Genomic DNA, 24,175 nt, shown 5'->3' on the forward strand with positions numbered 1-24,175 from the left:
GGGAATGAAAGACAACAACCAACCATTTACCTATAACTTCCTGTCTCCAGATTCTGTACTCTGTACCCATAATGCTATGTTCCTTCTCACCATGCTTTGTACTGTCTTCCTCTTTCCAGACAGTGCATATTACTTTCCTTCATTCACTTTCTGTTACAGATGACATTTAACCTGTATGGGGTTTTCTTGGGAAAGCTGCTGGAGTAGTTTACCATATTCTTCTCCAGAGGATTAAGGCAAACAGAGGCTAAATGTATTGCCCAGGGTCACACAGCTAGTGAGTGTTTTATTCAGATTTGAACTCATGTCTGGGCCTCCTAGCTGCCTCCACCAAACTGAAGGTCTACAGAGTCATTGTACTGACCTCATTTTTGTATGCCTGTGAAACTGGGACAGTCTACCAGTGCCATGCCAGGAAACTGAATTGCTTCCATTTGAATTGTCTTAGGAAAATTCTGAAGATCACCTGGTAGGATAAGGTCCTTACTTGAACTGAACTGCCAAGCTTTCAAACTGTGCTTCAGAGGGCACAATTCCAAGTTGTTCAAATGCTAAATGTCCACTTGCCAAAAAGACTATTTTATGGAGTCCTCACACTGGCAAGCATTCATATGGTGATCAGAAGAAGCAATATAAGGATATTCTCAAGGTCTCTCTCTCTTTTTTAAGCAATTGGGGTTAAGTAACTTGCTCAAGGTTACACAGCCAAGTGTTTCTGGGTGGATGCTAAGTATCTGAGCCCAGATTTGATCCCAGGTGATCCCGACTCTGGGGCCAGTGCTCTTACTCACTGTGCTACCTGGCCACTCCTCTCAAGGTCTCTCTTAAGAACTTTGGAATTGATGGTGTGACATAGGAGACACCGGTACAGGATGGCTTATCATGGCGTGCCCACATCAGAGAAGGTGCTGTGCTCTCTAAGCAAAGCAGAATTGAAAGAGCTCAAAGGAAACACAGGATGTGCAAATCTAGAGTGTCCACCCCAAATGTTCACATGAACCATTTGTGCCCAACCTGTGGTAGAGTATCCTGAACTCATATTGCTATGATCAACCATAGTCAGACACACTGAAACTGGTCTCTACTGTAGTGATGTCATTTTGGTCTTCTTTGAGAATGAAGGACAACAAACAATCAACCAACCAAAGGACAAACTCATCTATTTCCTCTTCCTTGAACTTGACCTAAGTTTTCCTCTACCTCTCCCTCCCCCACCCCATGCCTGGAATGTTATCTCTCTTGATTTCCACCTCTTAGAATCCTTACCTTCCTCCAAGTTGCAACTTCTCTTCTACTTCATTGGAAAGTGTTTCTGAAAGTCATTTCTACTCCAACTGTTAGTGTTCCCACTCTTCTAAAAAAAATGCTGAATTTATCTCTACGTCCATGTGGTATATCACCTCTTTGTATCTTCAGGGTTTGACTATCTGTCACGGTAGCTTACACAGTAGGTGCTTAATAAATGCTGATGAAATTAAATTGAGTAGTTGAATAAAGTCATCATTAGAGCAATGAATTCATATTTATATAGCATTTTTAACATTTACAATAGATTTAAAGAAATAATTTCTTTGACTTTGAAAATAAAACCTTGTTTACTTCTATATCTATGTGAGAGTAGACTGTGAGATCCTTGAGGGCAAGAGTCTTTCACCTTTCTTTTTGACTCCAGCACTTAATATAGGGCCTGGCACATCATAGGTGCTTAATAAATCCTTGACTGTGTCTATATCCATGTCGGTGACTATGACTATGCCTGTACCTACATCTATACTTACCATTTCAACTAGATTTCTATCTGCAGCTACAGGTGTCACCTACATTTTTATCTCCATTTCAATCTTCATCTCCATCCTCCCTCTTTGTGGGATTTTACAGGTATGGTGTGAGCAAAGTAGCATACTAGTAAATATTTAACAATAAACTTTCCAAAAAAAAGTATGACTGACACACTTTGAAGTTTAGTTTGCATTGTTATTTTCTCCACTTTTTTTAAGTCTAGATGATCAATAAAATAGTAAATGAAGTCCCTATTGGTAATTTTTGTTAATTTACAAGGTGTAAATGCCTACACTGCAAATTTAGTGATTTGACTTTCCTGAGTTCAGCACTCTTCTGAATGAGAAACTAATTTGTTCACTTTCTCAATGGTTATCTGCTTATGATCATCTCTTTTCTTCTATTACAATTCTAAACCACATTTCAGATCTTCTCATTCTTTCCTTACCTTTTTCAATTTCCTTTCAATGGCATATACATTCCACTGAGGAAACTCTCTGCCCCCTCATTAGCTTTGTCTTGTATGGGTTGTGTTCCTGGTAATAGTTGATGATTATTAATGTAGAAGGGCTATGGAGAGACACTTGCTCCTTGACATTCTAATGCTTGTGAATATTTGCAGGAGAAGTATGAAGATTGGGTGCAATATGAAATCAATTTAAAAGGAAAAACTGTGGTCCTTCATTTGGAAAAAAACAAGTGAGTAAATGCTTCTGATGTCTATGATCAGATGTCTGCCACAACTTGGGTGACTCAGGTAGGAAGTTGTAACTCAGCTTCTCAGTGGTGGGGGGGCACTAATGGGGTGGTTGCCATGGACACATGGCATGGACAAGTCATGCTTATGTGTGGTTTCTAATGCAATAACTCAGATTCATTTTTATAATCATCCCATCAACAAACCTTCCTTAAGCAGGAGGGATACTACACACTAGGCTTGCTAAGCTTCCAGAAACTCATCTTATATCTCCCATCAAGTAGATATGTTAGGGCAGCTAAGTGATGGAGTAGATAGAACACTGAACTTGGAGTCAGGGAGACTCATCTTCATGTGTTCAAATCCAGCCCTGAACTCTTACTAGCTGTAATTGAACCATTTGTTTCCTCACCTATAAAATGAGCTGAAAAAGTAAATGGCAAACCACTCCAGAATCTTTGCCCAAAAAAACCCAAATAGCATCGTAAAGAGTCAGACACAACTGGAATGACTCAACAACAAAAGCTTTTATCTCAATAAGAACACAAATCTCTGTTTTATGGAAAAGAAAACTTTGGCTCATGAGCTGTCTTGGCAATTCAGAAAGAATCATGAGCATGTCTTTGAGCTAGGACTCAAATGTAGGTGTTCTTTCCTTTAGCCCATTCTCCCTCTTCTTGAGGAGCTTTTTGCCTTTTTTTAAGAAGTCACTCTCATGCCTAAGGTTTAGGTCACTCAGGGGATAAACTCCACAGGGCTCAAAGATAAGCTGCAGACAGATCACCATAATACCATATCTTGAGAGCCCCAACTTTTGTGTTTACCCATAATAGAGGTGTCTAGGTTGGGTGGTTCAATGGATATATTGGAGTCAGGATTATATGAGTTCAGATCCTGACACACACTTACTAGCTGTCTGACCCTGGGTCAGGTTTGATCATGGTTAGGTCTGCCTCTCTTATGTCTATCTCTATGTCTTCATTTGTAAAATGAGGATATTCAAAGGACTCACTTCACAGGGTTGATTTGAGCCTAAAAATAGTGTTTGTAAAATATGTTGCAAATTTAAAGTACTGTATAAATATTAGCTGTTATTAATAACAACCAATCAGCAGACAAAATTAGCCCATAGAAAAGGCATTTATGAAGACAGTACAGTAAGAACTATAGCTGTAATCCCCTATCCCCCACCCCACCCCCCAAAAATGCACACAACTAGAACACTCTCTCGCAGGTACACATATCATCTGAGGCAAGAGGGGGTAAAATTTACAGTCATTAGATACACACATATGAAACATATGTGACAAGGGCAACACATAGCTCCAGTACTCTAGGACCCCAATGTCTTCATTCACTCCTTCATACCACTTCTCCCTGTGTACCAAATCTTTTGGGGGCAAGTTCCTCAGATGTATCCCCTGGTCCTGTTCCTCTCTGAAGCTCAACTCCCAACTCCAGTGCTAATTCTCCCTTGAAATCATAGTTAGCTCTCTTCTCTACTGCCAGAGGTCACACTCCAAGAAACTGCTTCTCATGTTTCTATGCCTTGTCAAAAGTCAAAGTTAGCAGAAGTGGGAAGAGAGAAACTTTTCCTTCCCACTGACCTTTGGTAGAGTCCCAATAGTTACACAGAACTGCTTCCTTTTTGAATTGTGCCTTAGTTTCTAGAGATCTAATGGACTTAGTTGCTTTTTTTAAAAGGCTAGCAGAGATATGAAAAATTCTTAATCAATAGCTTGATATCCTTTCAGTTCTATCAGAAAAACTTTATTTTTTGTAAATTTTTAACAGATCAAAAGTATTTTTTATACTTTTAAAAAATACATTAACATATTATATTTTACCTTACCCCTTTGGTGATTTTATCATCTGGGCTGGGTTCCAAAATCAACATTCCCTACTATATTTCAAATAACAAGTGAGTGGTTTGCTGAATCACTGCCCTTGGAGTTCATGGCACTGGGCTGCTTTATGGGTGAAACCATAGTACAAAGAAGTAATGAAAGGCTTTCTTCAGGAGACATTTCATGGTAGATCATGACCTCCTCTCTCCCCAACCCCCATGGGTAGTGATTTCCCATCCATAGTTGCCTTGTATCTGCTTCATATGTGTGTTGCACATGTAAATGTATGTGTGCATACTGTCTCATCCATCAGAATGTAAGCTCCTTGAGGGGAGAGGATAGCATTTTACATTTGTATTCCCATCACTCAGGACAGTGCCTGACATATTGTAAACATGATCACTACTTGTTCATTCACTGATTGTCTTGGTAATTTCAAAGAACAAATGCATAAGAACATAGACAGCCTCATCTTATGTCTTATCCACATTGTGTTCAAGTTCTGGCCCCTCAGGGTGAGGGGAAATCACTGCATCTTTCTGAACCTCAACTTCTTCATTGATCAGATCAGAATTTTATAAAGTTGCCCTTGATGCTTTAAGATGTTGTTATGAGAAACACAATGGGTGAAAGAAACATGGCTTGTAGCCATTGAGCATGATTGCAACAGAGGCTTAATCTAGTGAAAAATACTTTGCTTTGATTGTAAAATACTTTCATAAATATTATTTCTCTTTATCCCCCCAATATCCTGATGAGGTAAAGAGAAGACCTTGTTAATTTCCCTTTTGCCAATCAGAGATACATGAAGTGTAAGTGACCCAAGATCAGAGAGCCAGGTTAAAATACAGCCAGAAATGTGGTAAAAGCCTCCAGAGGACTATTCTACAAGGCTATGATTTACTGTGTGGAGTCATTAAGTCATGGAGATCTGAGTTCAAATCGCATCTCAGACACTTACTGGCTGTGTGACCCTGGGTAAATCACTTAACATGATTGCTTCAGTCTCCTCAACTACAAAATTTTCATAATAATAGCATTTGCTTTGCAGGTTGTGGTAAGGATCAAATGGGATTTTTTTTAAAGTACTTGGCATGGTGACTCTGACATAGCAGTCCTTACATAAATGTTTGTTTCCTGCCCATTTCCCCTTCACTTATATCTTTCATTGATGTTTAAAAGGTGTTAGCAGACATGGGTTAAGACCCAGATCCAAAGAGAGTTGTGTTAGCACAGTGTTTGGCACACAGCAAATGCCAAATGAGGACTTATTGGTTAACTGACTGATTGTTGGCTTTTGTATCTGTCTTCAAATTAACCCTTTAAGATATTGCAGAAAGAACAGTTATGTAGCTGATGAAGCAGCTAACTAGGTGACTCAGTGGAGAGAACACTGGACTTAGATTCAGCAAGACCCAAATTCAAATCTGGCCTCAGACACTTACTAGCTGTGTGACCCTGGGCAAGTCACTTAACCCTGTCTGCTTCATTTTCCTCATCTGTAAAACAGGACAAACAGTAGCACCTACTTCTCAGGGTTGTTATGAGGTTCAAGTGAGATAATAATTATAAAGCACTTAGCACAGTGCCTGGCACAAAGTAGGTATTATTTCAATGTTAGCGATTATTGTTATGATTATTATTAGATGAAGAAGCTGAAGATCAGGAAAGGAAATAACTCTAAGTTTCTTAAGGTTGATAAAATATTTTCTTTCAACATCCCCATTACATAGGTAAATGCTAGTATTTTTATTTATAATTCATAGATGAGGAATTTACAAATATATGTATATATGTCTATGTGTGTATATATATATATATACACACACACACATACATATAGGCTCAGAGAGATTGTGTACTGGAAAAAGCACTGGACTTGGAGTTAGAGGTGTTGAGTATAATTCATATATAATAAAAGCCCATAATAATAGCTATTTGTATAATAATAATAATAATATCTATATCCTACTTTAAGGTGTGCAAAGCACTTTACAAACATCTCATTTGATACTTATAACAACCTTGGCAGGCAGGTACTATAATGATCCCATTGTACAGATGAGAAGATTGAGGCAAACATAGGGGCTGAGGCTTGGCCAGATTCATACAACTAGCAAGTATCTGAGGCCAGATGTGAACTTAAGTTTTCCTGACTCTAGGTCTGGGGCTACATTCTTTATGCTACCTGGATATCTCTGCAATTTATCTCGCTAGTGACCTTGGGCAATAGTAACTTTAACTTTTTGGGAATCAGTTTCTCTTTCCAATTTTCTTGCCATTGGTTTTATATCCACTGATGTTCTGGGTGCATATAATCACAGCACTGTAAGGCATTTCAGGGACCACAGAGTCCAACTAACACCTGAAGTGGTTGCTGACAACACTGCTGACAAGCAGTCTCTACTTCAAGACCATTAGTTAAGAGGGGGCTCACTCTTTCCCAAGGTAGCCTACACTCCTGTTGGACAGATCTCCTAGTTAGGAAAACATGTCTTATATTGAATCTAAACTTATTTGTCTCTTGGTAAAATTTGGGATCAGAAGAACTTAGATTTACATTGCTCAGGCACCCTAGAGGCTGCCTAGTCTGACCATCTCATTATGCAAAGTGTTTCATATATACTATGGCATTCATTAGAATGTAAGCTCCCTGAGGGCACAGAATCTTTAATTTTGTAATTTTTTTCAATTCTCCACTGCTCTTCACTGTGCCTAGTGGGTAGGATGTGCTTCATTGGTACATGTAGATACTGGGAGATGGATGGATTGACCCCTCCCTGATGCTAGCACTGTCCTCAGACCAAGCAAAACATTCTAATCCTTCTTCATGTGTGACAGGACATCTTCAACTGTTCTCTTTGCTTCTATTTCCAAGAAAGAATGGAAGGGATACTGATCTTGAAATCAAGCCAAGTGGGTTCATATTTAAGCTCTACCACAAGTACCTCTGACTCTGATTTGAGTGGCCCCAGTCTACTCTCTAAGATTATAGGTCAGAGAAGAGGTATCCATCTGAATTTGTGGAGGGAATTTCCACACTGGGATTTCCCTAAATCAATGAAATCATAAGCTTAGGCAAAACAGTAACAGCTACAAACTACTTCCCTCACAAATTTCTTTTATTTCCCCCTGAACAAAATGCTTAACAAATGTAAATAGTTTATTTTTGTTCGTTATTATTATTAATATTGTTACCATCTTCTCTTTCCAATTAACCTCAGTAACCTTTGCCCTTGCCCTTTCTTTAGGGAGCTCCTGTCCCCGGATTATGTGGAAGTTCAATATTTGTCTACAGGAGAATCAGTCATTTCAAGTCCTCAGATCATGGTACTGTATCACAGCATCTTGCTGAATGGGGATTCACTAAAGTCAAACTGTTTCAGAGTTGGACACAGGGATTTTCATTGGATAAGCTGATGTGTTGATTATGGTGTTGATGATGAGTCATTCATTTATTTTTGTTTTATTTAGTTTTTAGGAGGCAGTTAGGGTTAAGTGAGTTGCCCAAGGTCACACAGCTACTAAGTGTCTGAGACTGAATTTGAACTCAGCTCCTCTTGATTCCTATAATGCCTATGTTGTGCTATTATCCTCCCCATTTTACAGTTGAGGAAATTGAGACAAAGAGAACTTAGATGAAATACCCAGGGTCTCATAGCTAGAAAATATCTGAAGATCACTTGGAACTAAGGTATTCATCATTCCAGGCTTAGAAGCCTGTCCACTGCACTATCTAGCTCCCTACAATTCATGGTATAGAACACCATAAAGAGTCTCAGCCTATTGCCACTAGACTTCACTTCCCCAAGGAAGCCATTCAGAGAGCCTGGCTGCCAGTAATGACATTGAACTTGCAGTTTAATATGACTTGTAATTCCCCTGGGCTGCAGTTCTCACTGTTTTCCACCTGCTAGGAGGCATAGGTTGGCTTCCTTTAGTGGATGGAGAAAATGCCCTCTGGGGGATAGAGGGTTAACCCTGGAATCAGGGAAACCTGGGTTCAAGTCCTACTTCAAACACTCACAAGTTGTATGATGCTGGGCAAATCACTTAACCTACCTTTTCCTCATTCAACTCATTTCTAAAATTAGAGGGTTATGACCTGGATCAAATCCGGGCTCAGATACTCAGCACCACACCCAGAAATAACTGGCCGTGTAACCTTGAGCAAGTTACTTAACCCTGATTGCTTTAAAAAAAATAAAATAAAATTAGAGGGTTGAGGGATGGCTAGGTGGTGCAGTGAATAGAGTAATGGCCCTGGCGTCAGGAGGACCTGAGTTCAAATCCTATCTCAGACACAACACAAAAAATAGCATGTGACATTGGGCAAGTCGCTTAACCCCAATTGCCCTCCAAAATAAAGTGAAAGGGTTGAACACAATGGCAGCTAAGGTCTCTTGGAGTCTGGGACGCCAAGAGCTGAGCACCAGCAGGTCCACTAAAGAAAGAAAGAGGATGATGGATGTGTGAACAACCATTTATATGGAGTTAGGAAATAGAGAGGGATGAAGGTTTTCAGTGAAGATCTGTATGATGGGGGGGGGGAGGTGCCTGATTTGGTTAGGACCTGTGATTTTATCTACATAATGACCTCCCTGTGTAAAAAGTCTTCACCTGATGGACATCAGCACTTCCTCTATCACTCCAGTCATAGAGAATTGTCTGGGGCTGAGGCATTATTTGACCAAAATCACCCAGCTGGCATGTCTAAAAACAGGACTAGGAACCAGGTGGTCTTGAATTAAAGGCTGGTATTGGTTACATACGGATTATGTGCCTGGTAGTGTGCTAGGAGCTCGAGATGCAGAGAATGAAGCAATTTCTCTTACCATGATGCTTTGTCTCTTTTCTGGAGAGGAGCTAATGGAGTGATTCATGCAATCTAAAGGGGCCTTTATTTCAGTGGAGATGGTCAGTAACTCAATATTGGGTGTTTGATGCTTGTAGGTTTGCCCAGCCCTGGTCCCAGTGCTAGCTGCCCAGGGCACAGGTGTGGAGGGGTGAGGGCACGGCAGAGAGGGAGGCAGAGTCTGGGTTATTTACAAATGCATTTTTGACCATGCAAATATTGTTTTACTCTTTTTCTTCTTTCTAAATCTCCATTCAGTAATTTTATATGGAAGAATATGTGGGCACCACTAGAATCACCTTTCCTCCTTTTCCCTCCCAGGAAAACTGCTATTACCAAGGACACATCCTGAATGAGGAGATGGCTACAGCCAGCATCAGCACCTGTCAAGGTCTAAGGTGAGTTCTTCACAGTGGCTAAGGGATAAATCTGAAAAGGATGAAGTTTACTACATCCCATTAACAAATCCATTTGGAGGCAGTGTACCATAGTGTAAGAGGATCAGCATTAGCAGTAGAAGAACCTGGGTTCAAGTCCCACCTTTGACATGTTCTAGCGATCCTGGGCAAGTCACACAAACTCCCAGTGCTCTAAGTCACTTATTAAGATGATATAATATAAAGACTACTAATCCACATTTGACATTAGCCATATTAAAAAAAAAAGATCAGGAGATCTTAGTGGACTGCAAGCAAAACATGATTCAAAAGTGAAATGTTTTAATTGCACCCCCCCCCCCAAAGAAAGTTAATGGGATTTGGCAATTCCTTAATAAAGACATAGCTTCTATAAAAAGGGAGCTTGGAGTACCCACTGTTCTCTCTCCCCATCTAGGATCATATATCATTTCTGGGTGCCTCAATTTAGGAATGCTAGACAAATGAGAGTTTCTAGAGGACAGCCAGGATAGAAAAGAGCCTTGAGTCCAGGATATATAAGGATCATTTGAATGAACTAGGAATATTTGATTAAAGAAAAAGTTGAACATGGCTGAGGAATGGTTGGTAACTCACTAGCTTCTCTGGCAGGCCATTTTACATTTGGACAGCACAGATAGATAAGATAGAAAACTTAATCTTTATATCAAATAGAAACACTCCTTCCCTCCCCTTCCACCAACTACAGTCTAATACTTTTTCCACATTACAAGAGTTTAGATAGTTCTAAAAAGGGCAGAAGGAAAAGTAAAGATTGAGCAGTAAAACCAAATAAAATAATGTTTGGAAAGCAATTTATGAAACTTTGAGTGCTAGAAGGGTGGCTGCTATTTGTGAGTGCTGAGAAAGAGAAGCGTTGGGGGAAGCTAGGTGGCCCAGTGGATAGAGCACCGGCCCTGGAGTCAGGAGGAGCTGAGTTCAAATATGGCCTCAGACACTTAACACAAAACTAGCCGTGTGACCTTGGGCAAGTCACTTAACCCCAACTGCCCTCCAAAAAGTAACAAAAAAAAATTAAAAAATTTTAAAAAAGAGAAGCGTTTACCCCACTCATTATTGCATGACAGATCAGATGAAGCTCACTTCCTATTTTTATAACAGCTTCATTATCAAGGCATTTGTGAATTTTCTCATGCTCTGCGTGTGGACAAAATGAAGAGAGCTAGATGAGAATCAGGACTTGTTAGAATTGGATGGAGAGACATTTAAAAGTTTGTTGGATCTTGAGTAAGCAGAGATCTTACAAAATATGAAGTCTATCTTACTTTAAAGATGAGGAAACTGAGACTCAGGGAGCAAATGGCAGAGCTGGAGATCCAACCTGAGTCCTTTGGTTTTTAATTCATGATCTTTCCATTATGCCAGCATATCCTCAGGTTCTATGATAAATTAGCTGTGTAAGTGAGATTATGGGAGACTGGCTTATGGGAAGTTGTGTAAAAAAAGCCATGAATGGGGATGAGGAGTGATTAGAGGCCTGTAAGTTCACTGTGAGTCATCAATGTAGTGGAGATTTTTGAGGGATAGTGCTTGCTGGGGCCGTGATCTGAGAATTATTGGGTCGCTCTAATATTGATGTGGAATTTAGGTTGTTGTGTGTTTGAAAAAACATGGCAACCTTGAGAAAGCAAGAAAGGTCTCAAATACTAAGTGGACCCCTTATGGTGAGTTATGGGAAGATGTGGACAAAAGTCACAAAGGGTGGGCAGGAATGGGTGACTTGTGACTTGAATCACCAGAGTAGCAACATTCCTGCCAGTCCAGATTGGGCCATGTCACTCTCCTATCCAATAAACTCCAACAGTGTCTAAGATCATATTTAAACTTATTTTTCCTTTAAAAGCCCTTCACAACTTGGCCCCAATCTATTTTTCCAGCCTCATTGACATTAATCATCATTCTATGCTCTGTGACTTAGCCAAACTGACCTTTTTGATTTTCTCACCCCTAAAATTCTATTTCCCATCTTGGTGCATTGCACTGGCCATCCCCTTGCCTGGAATGCTCTCTCTCTTAACTTGCACCTCAAAGACTCCCCCTGTCTCCTCCTGTTACAATTATAACACCTTCTTCTCCCTGAAGGCTTTCCTAACATCTTTAATTACTCATGCCTTCTTTGTCCAATTGTTTTGTATCTAGTGACTTTGTCTTTATTTGTATTTATTGTCTTTCTATTTATCACACATGTATTTGTATATGTGTGTGTATGGACTTGTGAACTTCATCATTAGAAAGTAAGTACTAGGTCTGGAGTCAGGAGGACCTGAGTTTAAACCTGGCCTCAGATACTAGCTGTGTGACCCTGGGCAAGTCACTCAACCATGTTTGCTTTAGTTTCCTCCTCTGTAAAATAAGCTGGAGAAGGAAATGGTGAACCACTCCAGTATCTTTGTCAAGAAAAGCCCCAGTAGGGTTACAAAGAGTTGGATATGACTGAACCTACTCAATGCTGATGACCACCCAAATAGATATTGTTTCATTTGGGTCTCTGTTTTCTGATTGCCTAGTGTGGTACCTGGCACACAATAAGCAATTAATAGGCAGCTGTCTGGCATAATGAATAGAGTGTTGAACTTAAGAGTCAGATCTGACTCTAAGAAGTCTGACCTCAGACTCAGCAGCTGTGTGACCCAAGGTGAGTCACTTAATTTTGTCAACGTCAGCTTCCTCATCTATAAAATAAGGATGATAATAGCAGCTATCTCCCAGAGATGTTGTGAGAACTAAATATGATCCTTTTCGAACTTTAAAGAGATATATAAATGCTAGTTATTAATTTATTATTTTATTTATTGATTTATTATTTTTATTTAGCATATAAGAAGCGACATGGCAGCCACACCCTTTGCTACCCAGCTCAGATTATTTTCTGAATAATTTTGTTCAGTTCTGGATGTCATGTTCTGAAGTGGATATGGAGAAACTGGAACACTTTGAAGGAGGGTGGTTGAGATGGTGAGATTAAAAAACCCCACAAACATTTCTTCAAAGAGGAATATTTTTGTGAGATTCCTATTAGTTCCAACTGGACCAGAGGGAAAAGGCTGTTATTTGGGTAATGTCCCAAACCATGCATGTAATCTATATCTACATCTATGTATATGTATATATATATATATATATATACTTTTATATAGAGAGAGATACAGAGTGTGTGTGTGTGTGTGAGAGAGAAAGAGAAAGAGAGAGAGAGAGAGAGAGAGAGAGAGAGAGAGAGAGAGAGAGAGAGAGAGAGAGAGAGAGAGAGAGAGAGAGAGAGAGACTGGAATCATTGCAAGTGTTGAAACTACAAGGAACCCAGGTCTTTTAAGGACTATCTCAGCTAACATTCTCCATCTCTACATTTTGTCCTCTATTATAGGATGGAACTAGGGTGTAGCAAGGATTTTATAAATCTTAAAACTCTGTGGGAAGGGTGGCTAGATGGCACAGTGAGTAGAGCATCAGCCCCGGAGTCAAGAGGACCTGAGTTCGGTTCCGGCCTCAGACACTTAACACCCACACATAAATACTAGCCGTGTAACCTTGGGCAAGTTACTTAATCCCAATTGCCCTCCAAAAGGGAAAAACAAAACAAAACAAAAAATCTCTGTGGGGAAATAAGGAATCAAGCATTTATTATGTGCCTACTATGTACCAGACACTGTGCTAAACACTTTACAAATATTATCTCATTTTTATCTTCACACCAAACCTAGTAGGTAGGTGCTATTACCTATCCCCATTTTATAGTTCAAGAATTTGAAATAGAGGTTAAATGACTTCCCCAGGGTCTCACAAGTAGTAAGTATTTGATGCCAGATTTCAGCTGAAGTCTTCCTGTTTCTAGGGATAGTACTCATCCATTTCAGCACCCAGCTGACCATGAGACTGGTTGTTATTACCATTATTACCATTTTCAACCCATCTCCATCCCCACCAGAGCAACATATACCATTACTATCCCTTACTAGCTATCATGGGGTAGTGTATATGGTACTCCATTTGGAACTAGGAAGCCCTGCATTTAAATACTGCTTAAGGTACTTACTGTGTAACCCTGGACATGTCATTTAAACTTCCTATGCCTCATTTTCCTCATCTATAAAATGGGGGGTTGGTGGGCTGGATTTGATGGTCTCTAAGGTGCCATCCAACTATAAATTTTAACTCCTTCTAGGGATCTCCATGTTCTCCTCTGTAAAAGGAAGAGATTTTATTAGTTGTCCTGCAGGTTTCTTTCAGCTCTAAATCTATCATCATCATCATCTTCATCATCATCATCATCATCATCATCATCTTTTCCTACTACGGGCATTAGTATCTTGACTCAAAACCCAGTTCTGCTGAATTATTGACAGATTGGGAAGAAGAGGCAAGGAGGAATTAGAACAAAATATTAGGAAGAAACTTGGCTACCAGCGAATGACTTTTAGCCTATTGACTAAATTTCCTCCATATTCCGAATTCACAGAAATACATAGTGAAGAATTTTCCATGATGGAGGATAAGAAGGGGCAGATGAATTATAATTTATACACCAGTGATGGGGGTACCTAAATTGATGAGATCATAGATCCATCTCATTGTACTCAATTCACCAAATATTTATGAGGCACTTGCTGTGTGAAAGAGTAAGCTAAACAATTGAAAATACAAAGAAGGCTTTTAAACATTCTATAGCCTTAGGGATATTGACATTCAACCTACCAGACAACCAATCAACCAACCAACCAACTAATCAATCATATCAGTAAGCATTTCTTAATTACCTACTATGTACAAAGTTCTGGGCCAGATTTGGGAGATTCCAATACAAGGAATGAAATTATCTCTACCCTCATGAAGCTTGCAGTTTATTGGGATAATGCAACATTTATACAGATGAGTAAATATATATATTACATGTGAAGTCACAGGGACAGCTAAGTTGTACAGTGGATAAAACTTTGGACTTTAAGGAAGACCTGAGTTCAATATAGCCTTGATCACTGACTGGCTGGGTTACCTTTGGCAAGCCTTTTTCCTCTTCTAAGGCTCAGTTTCCTCATCTAAAATGAAAGGGTTGGACTTGATGGCCTCTAGATTTCCTTCTAATTCCAATTCTGTTGTTGTGAGAGATTTTCCAGTAAGAGGAGAATGTGATCAACTGAAAGGACAATAGATTTAGAGATGGCAGATACCTCAAAGGTGTTCTGTTCCAAATCATTCATAAGATCTAACCCTTAAGCTGAACTTTGACAAAAGCTGGACATTCTTTAAGGCAGGGGTGAGGAAGATGAGAAAATTTGCTATGGGAGACATTCCAGCAAAGGCACACAGTGGGGAGATGGAATGGTATATGTAGGCAATGGCTAGAAGGCTGCTCCCTATTCACAAATACTTTCTAGTAGCAAGCTACATATGTGGGGATGACATTTTGACCTGAATTATATATTAGTTGTTTGTACAAAGAAGCTCAGTTACAGAAGAGCTTAAATGAAATCAAACCTGATAGGATTTCAGATGTTTCCTCCTTTGTTCTGCATTCTTCTTTAGGTTGACCCACATTGCTTGTTCAGATTTAAGGAATGAACCAGACAAGCTGGCACATGCTAAAAGAAAGTGAGAAGGATTGTAAGCAATCCAAAAATATGTCATAGGAAGTTTTCTTGAAAGAACTGGGGAGGCTTAATTTGAGGATTTTGGAGGTGCATGATGGTGGTATTCAAGTGACAATTTGGGTTATAATGCACAGAATGCTGAATATGATGTCAGAGGATCTTGGTTCAGGACTGACTCTGCCGTATACTACCTGTGTGAATTCAGTCAAATCAATCCTCCTGGGTTTCAGCTTCCTTATTTGGAAAATGAGAGATTTATACTGGATGATACCAAAAGACTTTTCCAGCTCTGAATGAATAATACTATGATTCTAATTATTTGAAGCATCCTAGTGAAACAAAAATTCACTTAGTCTGTTGCTCTAGAAGTTACAAGAACATAGAAGAAAGAGAACATGCATTAAGCTTGCTACTCTTAACCTGAGCAGACATACCTAGGAACACTGAGTAAAAAAGAGGCAAATTTAGCCAAATCTGCCAAGAAGTATATGTAGCCTTCCTTTTCTTCCAGTGCCTTCTCAGATCTCTGTACGGTGACTTCTGATCTCATATAAACATAAAGTTGCCAGTGATCTCTTAATCGCTACACCCATTCGCCTTTTCTCAATCCTCATCCTTCTTGATCTTCTGGGATCCTTCACACTGTTGATCTTCCTTTTCTCTATGATTCCCTTTTTCTCTAGGTTCCCCCTCCTAGTTCTTCTCCTACCCTTCCAACCATTCCCCAGTGTCCTTTGCTTGATCTTCATTAAAGTTGTTCCTGCTAACCATGGGTTTCTCTCTTGGACTTCTTCTCTTCTCCCTCTATACTATTTAATTTCAGGATCTCATCAAATTCTATAGATTCAATAATTTTTTTAAACTATTGTTATTCTCTGGATTCAACTGAGTCTCAGATCTACTTATCTAGCCCCAAAATCTTTCCTTACCTCCATCCTCACATTTCCAGTTGCCTATTGGTCCACATAAAGGAGACAATTATTTTCTTAAATATGATACCATTTTAATAGCATGTTTAAGGATTTTTAAATGACTCCCTTATTTCCTGTAGGAAAGGCACATTGTTTTCATAATGGAATTTAAAACCCTTCATGATTAAGCAATCAACAAACATTTATTAAATCAGCATTTTGCAAGACTCCTGGGATCCAAAGGAAGGCAAAATTAGGCCTTGCCCTCAAGGAGCTCACATTCTACTGGAATTCTAGTGGATTCATGCTTCAGGCTTCCTTATGTCCCTACTATTGCCCTATTTCCATTACCCATTTTATAAATTCTACAAGTCTGCCAAATTAATTGACTTGATCTGAGAACTGAAGATGGCATGGTCTGCTGCCATGCTTTTGAATATGCTACACCCCAGGCATTCAATGCACTTTCTTTTTCAGATGAATTCATATTTAGATCCACCTCCCCCATCTTCAACTTAAATAGTTAAATTTGTGAAGCCAAGGGTTTTTGAAGTCAAATGCTTAAATCTCTCCCTCTCTCCCCCCCTCTCTCCCTCTTTGTCTCTCTCTCTCCCTCCCTCCATCTCTCTCTCCTTCTCTCTCTCTCTCTCTCCCCCTCTCTCTCCCTCTCTCTGTCTCTGTCTCTCTGTCTCTGCCTCACCCCCCCCCATTTACCTTTGTCTTGTTAGAGTAACACTAACACTCTAAGCTGTAGAAATGTTTGGGGATCATGATTCTGTCGTGCTCCCTTGCACGGCTTCATGTTTTCTGATAATTGGACCAATGGTGTGCATCCAGTTCATAAAAAAGAATTGCCTCAAACTCAGATCCACAGGGCATGCTACAGAGACCTCCTTCCAAGTTGACATTGAATTAGGAGTGACTCTTCTTTGGAGCTAGCCATTCAACCAGTTCCAGATGAACCTAACTGAGCTATGTGCTTCTTCAACCATGGGTTGTGACCCCACCCAGGTTAAGAAACACTGAAGGGATCACTAGTGAAAAAAAGCTGAAGAAGTCCTAGACTTTAGCCCATGTCATTCTCTCTATATTTTCAAAAAAAATCATATGTGAGACTGTCAAATACTTGACTAATATCTAGTTCAATCTATCCATAGCATCCATTAGAATCACCAATCTGGCAATCTTGTTAAATAGGGAAATCCACTTACTCTGATGTGAACTCTTTTTTGGGGGAAGCTGTGTGGGTTGTGATCATAACTTCTTCTTCTAGATATTAATCTCTCCTCTAATAATATATTTATAAGGGGCCAAGTAGGTTTTTTATTTGCTTTTGTTTTGTTTTTAGGTTGGATGGAGAGGGAGCAGAGCTATACTCATTCTTTTTAGCTTCTGTTTTCTCTGCAAAGGACATTGAGTTGTAGACTTGAAAAGGCAGAAGAAAAATGCTAATAATTTTCCAGGAATCAAAGTCTGGCTCATAATTGGCCCAACATCAGTTTTCATAGTTTGAGAATCTGGCCATTGGCCCTTCTCTAATCCTGCAACATTTCTGTTGTTCTATTCCAGTTTTCAAAGATTGTTGATAGTGGCTCAGGCATCATAAGCTCCAGGTCCTCTTGGACCCATCAGCTGAAGAGAAGTGCTTCTTTCCTAGCTCCCTATTTGTCTCACAAATAAAACTGTATGTTTGAATTTTTGTTCCATTCTTTCCAGTCCCAAGACTCCTGTCTTTTGGCAGAGGAAACAGAAGTTCAAAAGAATCCCCTTGTCTTCTCTGCACCTATTCTAAGCAGTCATACACTCCATTCTTTAGGCATCTTCTCCCTCCCCCAAATATAATTGGGGAAATCCTATATATTTCTTTTTGTTATTCTTAGTTTTCTCTACTAGCTTCATTTGTCTTGCCTTAGTGCTCAGGATTCCACTTTTAAAGAGTCATGTCACACTTTGGTTTGCATCCTATATCACCTTCCTCTGCCTTATTGGTTAGTGAGATCTTTATGCATCTTCATTGATCCCTTAGACAAATCCTTACTTTCCTGCTCATCAACCTGTTTCTTATCATGTATTCAGAAATTCATGTTTGACTACTTGATTTGAGTCACCAGAGAGAGCACCTATACCAACCAAATTGTAAACATTAGTGTGTTTGAATAAAATGTTCTCCTGGCAATGGAGTATAAGCAATGAATTAGGTGTTAACACTGCAATCTTAGAATGATTAACATCATGGATGACCCAAAGATCACTAAAGAGATGTGTACCAAAGTATTTAGGTAACAACATGTTTCTATTAATGATTGGAATGTGAAAAGTGGTTTAAATTACACTTGGAAGGGGCAGATAAGTGGTGCAGTGGATGGAGCACCAGCCTGGAAGTCAGGAAGATCTGTGTTCCAATTCCGTCTCAGACATTTGGCACTTACTAGCTGTGTGAACCTGGGCAAGTCACTTAACCCTGATTGTCTCACAAAAAAATACACTTGGAGAAGGAAATGCTGCCAGTCACAGTGCAAGTAAAGGAAAATAGACAAATACTTAAAGTGCTCCCCTGATAACCTTCAAATATTAATAGGACTAGAAGGGGCTTCATTGGGTGAACTCTTTATCAAGAATTTACAAAATGATATAGAAAGTAATTAGAAAAATAGAAAAGATGGCCAGAGTTGGCTCCAAGAATTGATAGAAAGAAAGACTAGTATTGGTAGTCTCCTACGTATGGAGTATGGGTGTGTGTGTGTGTGTGTGTGTGTGTGTGTGTGTGTGTGTGATTTATAACAAGTACTTCTTCTGTATGCTCAAGGTCCAGGCTAATCCCTTTCCCTGAAGAGAAAGTGAAGGAACCTGAGGAATGCTCATGCACATGATCATGGGTGATGGTATTTTCTTAGGAAGGAAAAAAGAGCTTCAATGTGAAGGCAAAAAAGTGAAAGGGGGAATCATGACCAATGTCAGGAGTTTATGGGATAGAAGAATGAGACTAAAGGAGAAAGGGAAGAAGATCACTGCAAACCTGCAACTAAGAGATGCTTGGTGGGCTCTCCTAACACTCCTACAGGGGCTTTAGGTCAGCTAGGTCAGGGTTTATCCTCTTTTTTTTTTTAAAGCAATCAGGGTTAAGTAACTTGCTTAAGGTTACACAGCCAGTTATTTCTAGGTGTGGTGCTAAGTGTCTGAGCCTGGATTTGATTCCCAGGTCAATCCCGACACTGGGGCCGGTGCTCTTACTTGCTGAGCCACCTGGACACCCCAGGGTTTATCCTCTTGTTTTGAGTCAGGGACCTCTTGGGCAGCCTGGTGAAGCCCATGGACCCTGTCTCAAAATCATAATAGTTAACATTTATCAAGCACTTACTATGGACCAGGCTTGGACTAAATGCGTTACAAATATTATCTTATTTGCTCCTTACAACCACCCTGGGAGGTTATTAACTCCATTTTACAGATGAGGAAACTGAGACAAACAGTAGTTACATGACTTACCCAGCATCACACAGCTAGGAAGTGTCTGAGACCAGATTTGAACTCAGTTTGTTCTGACTCCAAGCCCCATTCTCTATCTAGTGTGCCACTTCTTTCATCATTCAGTCATTTCTGTCCTGTCTGACTCCTTGTGATTCCATTTAGGATCTTCTTGGCAAAGATACTAGATTGGTTTGTTGTTACCTTCTCTGGTTCATTTTACAGATGAAGTAACTGAATCAAATAGGGTTAAACGATTTGCCCAGGGTCACACAGCTAGTGTCAGACAGAATTTGAACTCAGACTCTGGGCCCAGCACTTTCTCCATGAGCTGCCTAATGCACCACTTTAATGCCAGTCAAGGCAGCACACCTGAAGGCTGCTGCAGCAAATCATTTTAAGGGTCCAAATGAAGGTTATAAATGAGCATTCTATTTATTCAAAACTAAAACTTGAGCCAAGAAACCAAAGCATAACATGATGACTTATTACTAGGCTAAAACAAGGCTAACAAAAAGAATACTATTAAGTAATATAGCACAATATATAACATAACAGAGCATACCCCCACCTTATACGTTCTTTGGCGGGCTCAAACTCTTTGGAGAGTGAGCAACCAGATCCTCTTCACTTAGCTACTGTTACAAAGCACTTGTTTGTACAATCAGGGGATCCTGTGCCAGTGTCTTCCCTTAACACAGAATATCCCCTAGCATAGGGCTAGCAGAGTGTATCAGCAATGCCATATTCACAATGCCTATAGAGATTACAAATATGCTGATATAATTATCCATCACAAAATACATCAGGTTTGCCATTTGGGGAAATAAACTAGAAAATTTATTAAGATACCAAAAGACTGAGTCCCAAAACCAGAAAGTGAAAGCCATCAGAGTAGTTATGATATTGGCACAGGTAGATAAAGTAGAAAGCACCCACATTCTCAAGCCTTTAAAACAGAACAGGCTACCTCAGGCAAAGGTCCTCCTCTCCCCACTCACAGCAACCACCCAGCGCCCTGGAAGCGGGCTCCCAGCAGCTCTGGCCCCTGGCGGTGCTCAGCAGGGGTCCTGACTCAAAAAAAAAAAAAAGGCAACCACCGCCAACTGCCAACCGCAGGACCGTTAGCTCGGCTTTTCACTTTCTCTTGCTCTGCTATGTCAGCACGTCCATGGGGCATGGGAGATCTTTAAATCCCATAACCCTTACACAGAGAACACAGCACCCTCCACCCCTAGGTCACAGTAGGTTAAAACCCCCTCAATCCAAATAGAGTTTCCAAATAAAATCCTCCTGGGGGTGTGTCCTCCCGCCTATGCTTCCAGTACAGGCTCCCACTTGGCACTCTCAGGTGCACACATGCTCTAATAGGTCAAAAAGTTCAAGTCTTAACACTGCTCCAACTCCCATTTCCAAGTTCTGAGGGGCAGCTGAGTGACAAAGCCAACAGGGTGGGTTGGGGGCCACAGGACTTCCCACATCCCGCCATAGACTACTCCACCTCTCGGTCCCAAACCATTCCATGGGGACATGACAGGAAAGTATGCTTACTGCTCCTGTCTTGCTGCAAAGTTTTCATCTTGACCTAGAGCCAAGTCCCAAGCCCTGAGGCTCCTTCTCATGTAGGTCTGCAGGCAGAAAGCTCCTGGTTCCTGCCTGGGTACTACTATAGGCAGCCCTCTGCTCCTGTTCCATGTCTCACCTCACAGGGAAAGGGACTGCTCCACTCCATGATCTCCTTGGTCCTGCCTGAGTCCAGGCACAGTAGGCTTCAGGGGCTCCTGCTCCCAGTTGCTGTTTCTGACCTGTACCATACTGACTCTGGGGCAGCTTGTCCCCTCCCTTTCTTACATGGCAAGGGGTCATTCTGATCTGGACTGTGGGCACGCAAAATAATACAACAATTGAGAAATAAGAGAGAACTATCCCAGTCTCACTAAACCACATACTTTCCTCAAAGGTGTGAATAATCTTACTTTTTATCACTAGAGTCAATTAACAGATAACTCTCCCATTCTCACTAAACCCTATACTTTCCTCAAAGGTATTAATAATGTAATTTTTTACCAATCCAATGTTCTAGTGTTCTCACAAGGGTTGTTATCAGAGGCCTCCTCTCTTTCTCAGAGGTCTCCTTTCTCAGAGAACAACTCTCCCTCCTCTCCTTATCAGAGGTCCTCTTTCTCTGTCAAAGTTCTCCTCCCCAAACCTTGATGAGTAATTCCCAGGAGACCTCTTCATAATGGCTAAACATCCTTCCATGAGTGACCCCCAAGGCAATATCTCACCTCAGAAAATATATATACACTTTTGACTAATAGGCTCAAAGCCAGAAGGCACAAAAACCTGTGTGAGTCAGCACAGCTGTACAATCAGGTTCAAAGAAGATTGATCCTGCAGATGTTTACAATTTAGCACGAGCCTGGGAAACTGAAATCTAACAAGAAGAAGAAAAAAAAATCCCACCTTGCTTTTGTTCACAGTCACCTAAGATCCAATAAATAGTGAATAATGGTAGCAATGAGTAGAATACATAGGATCACAAAGAAAATCAATTCTATTGAAAGAGTATTATGTGTATACACACACACAAACACACGCACACACATACACACCCTCATATCTCATGTTAAGAACATTTGTTTTAGGCAGAAGCAAGTATGTATCCTTCAAAGATGAGGAGTGTGGCTTCCCAGAGGCCAGGAGAATATTAATCCAAGAAAGGTATAAGGGGAAAGAGTCGAGCACTAGTAATTGAACACTCTCATACTCAGGGATTCTGAAGCATCTAGTTGTCCAACAGAGGGATCTATAGCTATTTTCCTTGCTTGGTAAGTAGGGGGAGCATTTAACATGTGGCAGAAAATTTGCCAAGGCTTGTCAAAACCAGGAATTGATTTCTGGTGAGTTTTGGTGAATCTGGCACTGCCTGTGGATCTGTCTGAATGGCCTGCCATCTTAAAATGAAGATTTGGATACCACTAAGATGGGTTCACAGGGTCACAGGGATGCACCTAAGTACCTGGTTGAAGTCAGAGAGTTACCTCACGTACTTTCTTCAATCTGTCTGGTTTCCAGAGCCATTAGAAGGCCATCAACAAACTGGTGCCAATTTAAGATATTGGGAGTCCATGGCATATGTGGTTTGTTTAAAGGAACTGGAGATATTTATCCTAAAGAAGACATCTACTAAGTGGGGGACATGACTCCACAAGTATTTTTAAGTATTTGAAGGGTCCTAATACAGAGAAAAAGTTAATTTATTCTGTTTGGGCCCTGAAGTCAAAACTAAGATTAGTGGGGGAAGTTAAAGAAGGAAATTTAGATTTGATGCAAGGAAAAACTTCCTGATCATGAACGTTGTTCAGAAGATGACTAACTTTCCTTGAGAGGTCAAGAGTTGTGCTTCATCAAAGGTTTTGAAGAAGGGGCTGGCTGCCCACTTGTTGGCTATGTAACAGATGAATTCCTTTCTGTTTATGCATTGATGTGCTGAACTGCCTCCTTGCTCTGGGATTCTATTGGCCAAGAATCTCTCTTTATAACCCAAACATTGATCACTGTTTGAGAAAGGCTTGGCTCTGATGTCTTTCAGGGGATTCTTTGAACATCAGAAACAAAGGTACTTAATTGAACCATTGGGACTGGCAGAGGAAGAAGACCAAGAGCATGCTCTGTACACATATGAAAGCCAGGAACAGAACCTTCCTGAGACATCCTGTGGAGTGGACATGGTGGAAGAGGAAGAAGCTCTCCTGGAGGACACTGGGAGGTCAGGCAACAATGCCAATGTAAGTGTGCTGATTCCCCGCCCCTGCCACCCTTTACTATGTTAATCTCAGAAAGGAAGCCAGTCAAAACAATCCCTAAGGGCTTCAAGACCACTGGGCTACCCTGGGCCCCACAATAGACAACAGCATTGCTAGCTAATGACTATCACCATTGATGTTAACAGGTATGAGTCAATGGTAATGACTGTTCTGACATTATTGAGAATAGTGATATTGAGAAAATGATCCAGATTGTTCATAAGAAGGAAGAATGATCAATTGGGAGTTGGAGGACCTTACTTTAAATCCCAGGTCACTATTTATCATCTGTATTGGACCACGTGTTTTGTGTTAATCTTTCTGGGCTTGGAATCTCCTCTTCCCTTTCAGCCCAAAGTCTATGCTATGTTTGTATTTTATTCTTCCCTTAGGAGTTAGGAAATGGAGGGAGAATGAATAGAATTTTGAGTGAGTTTAGTGGGACATGAGGATGGATACACTATATAGAAAGTTCTGTCCAAATACACTGTAGATTATGCATATTTCTATCACTGAAATGATGGAATATGCCTTATATAGGTATATATATGTATGTATATATATACCTATATATATATATATATATATATATACAGTGTAATCTATGCATATACCAATATGGAATGTACATATACACAAATAAATATATATGTAGGCATACACACACTCTAGGTACATATCTGTATATACTCACAAATTCGTTTTATTAAAATTTCATTTGTGGGCATCAATAGAATATGTTTTCACCTGGAAAGGGCTTCCTTAGCCCAAGTAATGGGGATAGTTCCCCCAA

General features: G+C 40.2%; 1 protein-coding gene across 1 annotated transcript in view; it reads left to right on the forward strand.

Moving 5' to 3' along the window:
- ADAM28 (ADAM metallopeptidase domain 28) overlaps window positions 1-24,175 on the forward strand; it is a 143,444-nt gene that overhangs the window by 22,362 nt on the left and 96,907 nt on the right. The window contains exons 3-6 of the mRNA XM_069067404.1: window positions 2,402-2,478; window positions 7,575-7,653; window positions 9,500-9,576; window positions 23,169-23,364. Coding sequence (XP_068923505.1) covers window positions 2,402-2,478; window positions 7,575-7,653; window positions 9,500-9,576; window positions 23,169-23,364 — 429 coding nt within the window. The remainder of the gene's footprint in view (window positions 1-2,401; window positions 2,479-7,574; window positions 7,654-9,499; window positions 9,577-23,168; window positions 23,365-24,175) is intronic.

This window comes from Petaurus breviceps, unplaced genomic scaffold, assembly GCF_028583685.1.
Source record: "Petaurus breviceps papuanus isolate PSGF00001 unplaced genomic scaffold, PetGlider_PUasm1.0 139, whole genome shotgun sequence".
Lineage (NCBI taxonomy): Eukaryota > Metazoa > Chordata > Mammalia > Diprotodontia > Petauridae > Petaurus > Petaurus breviceps.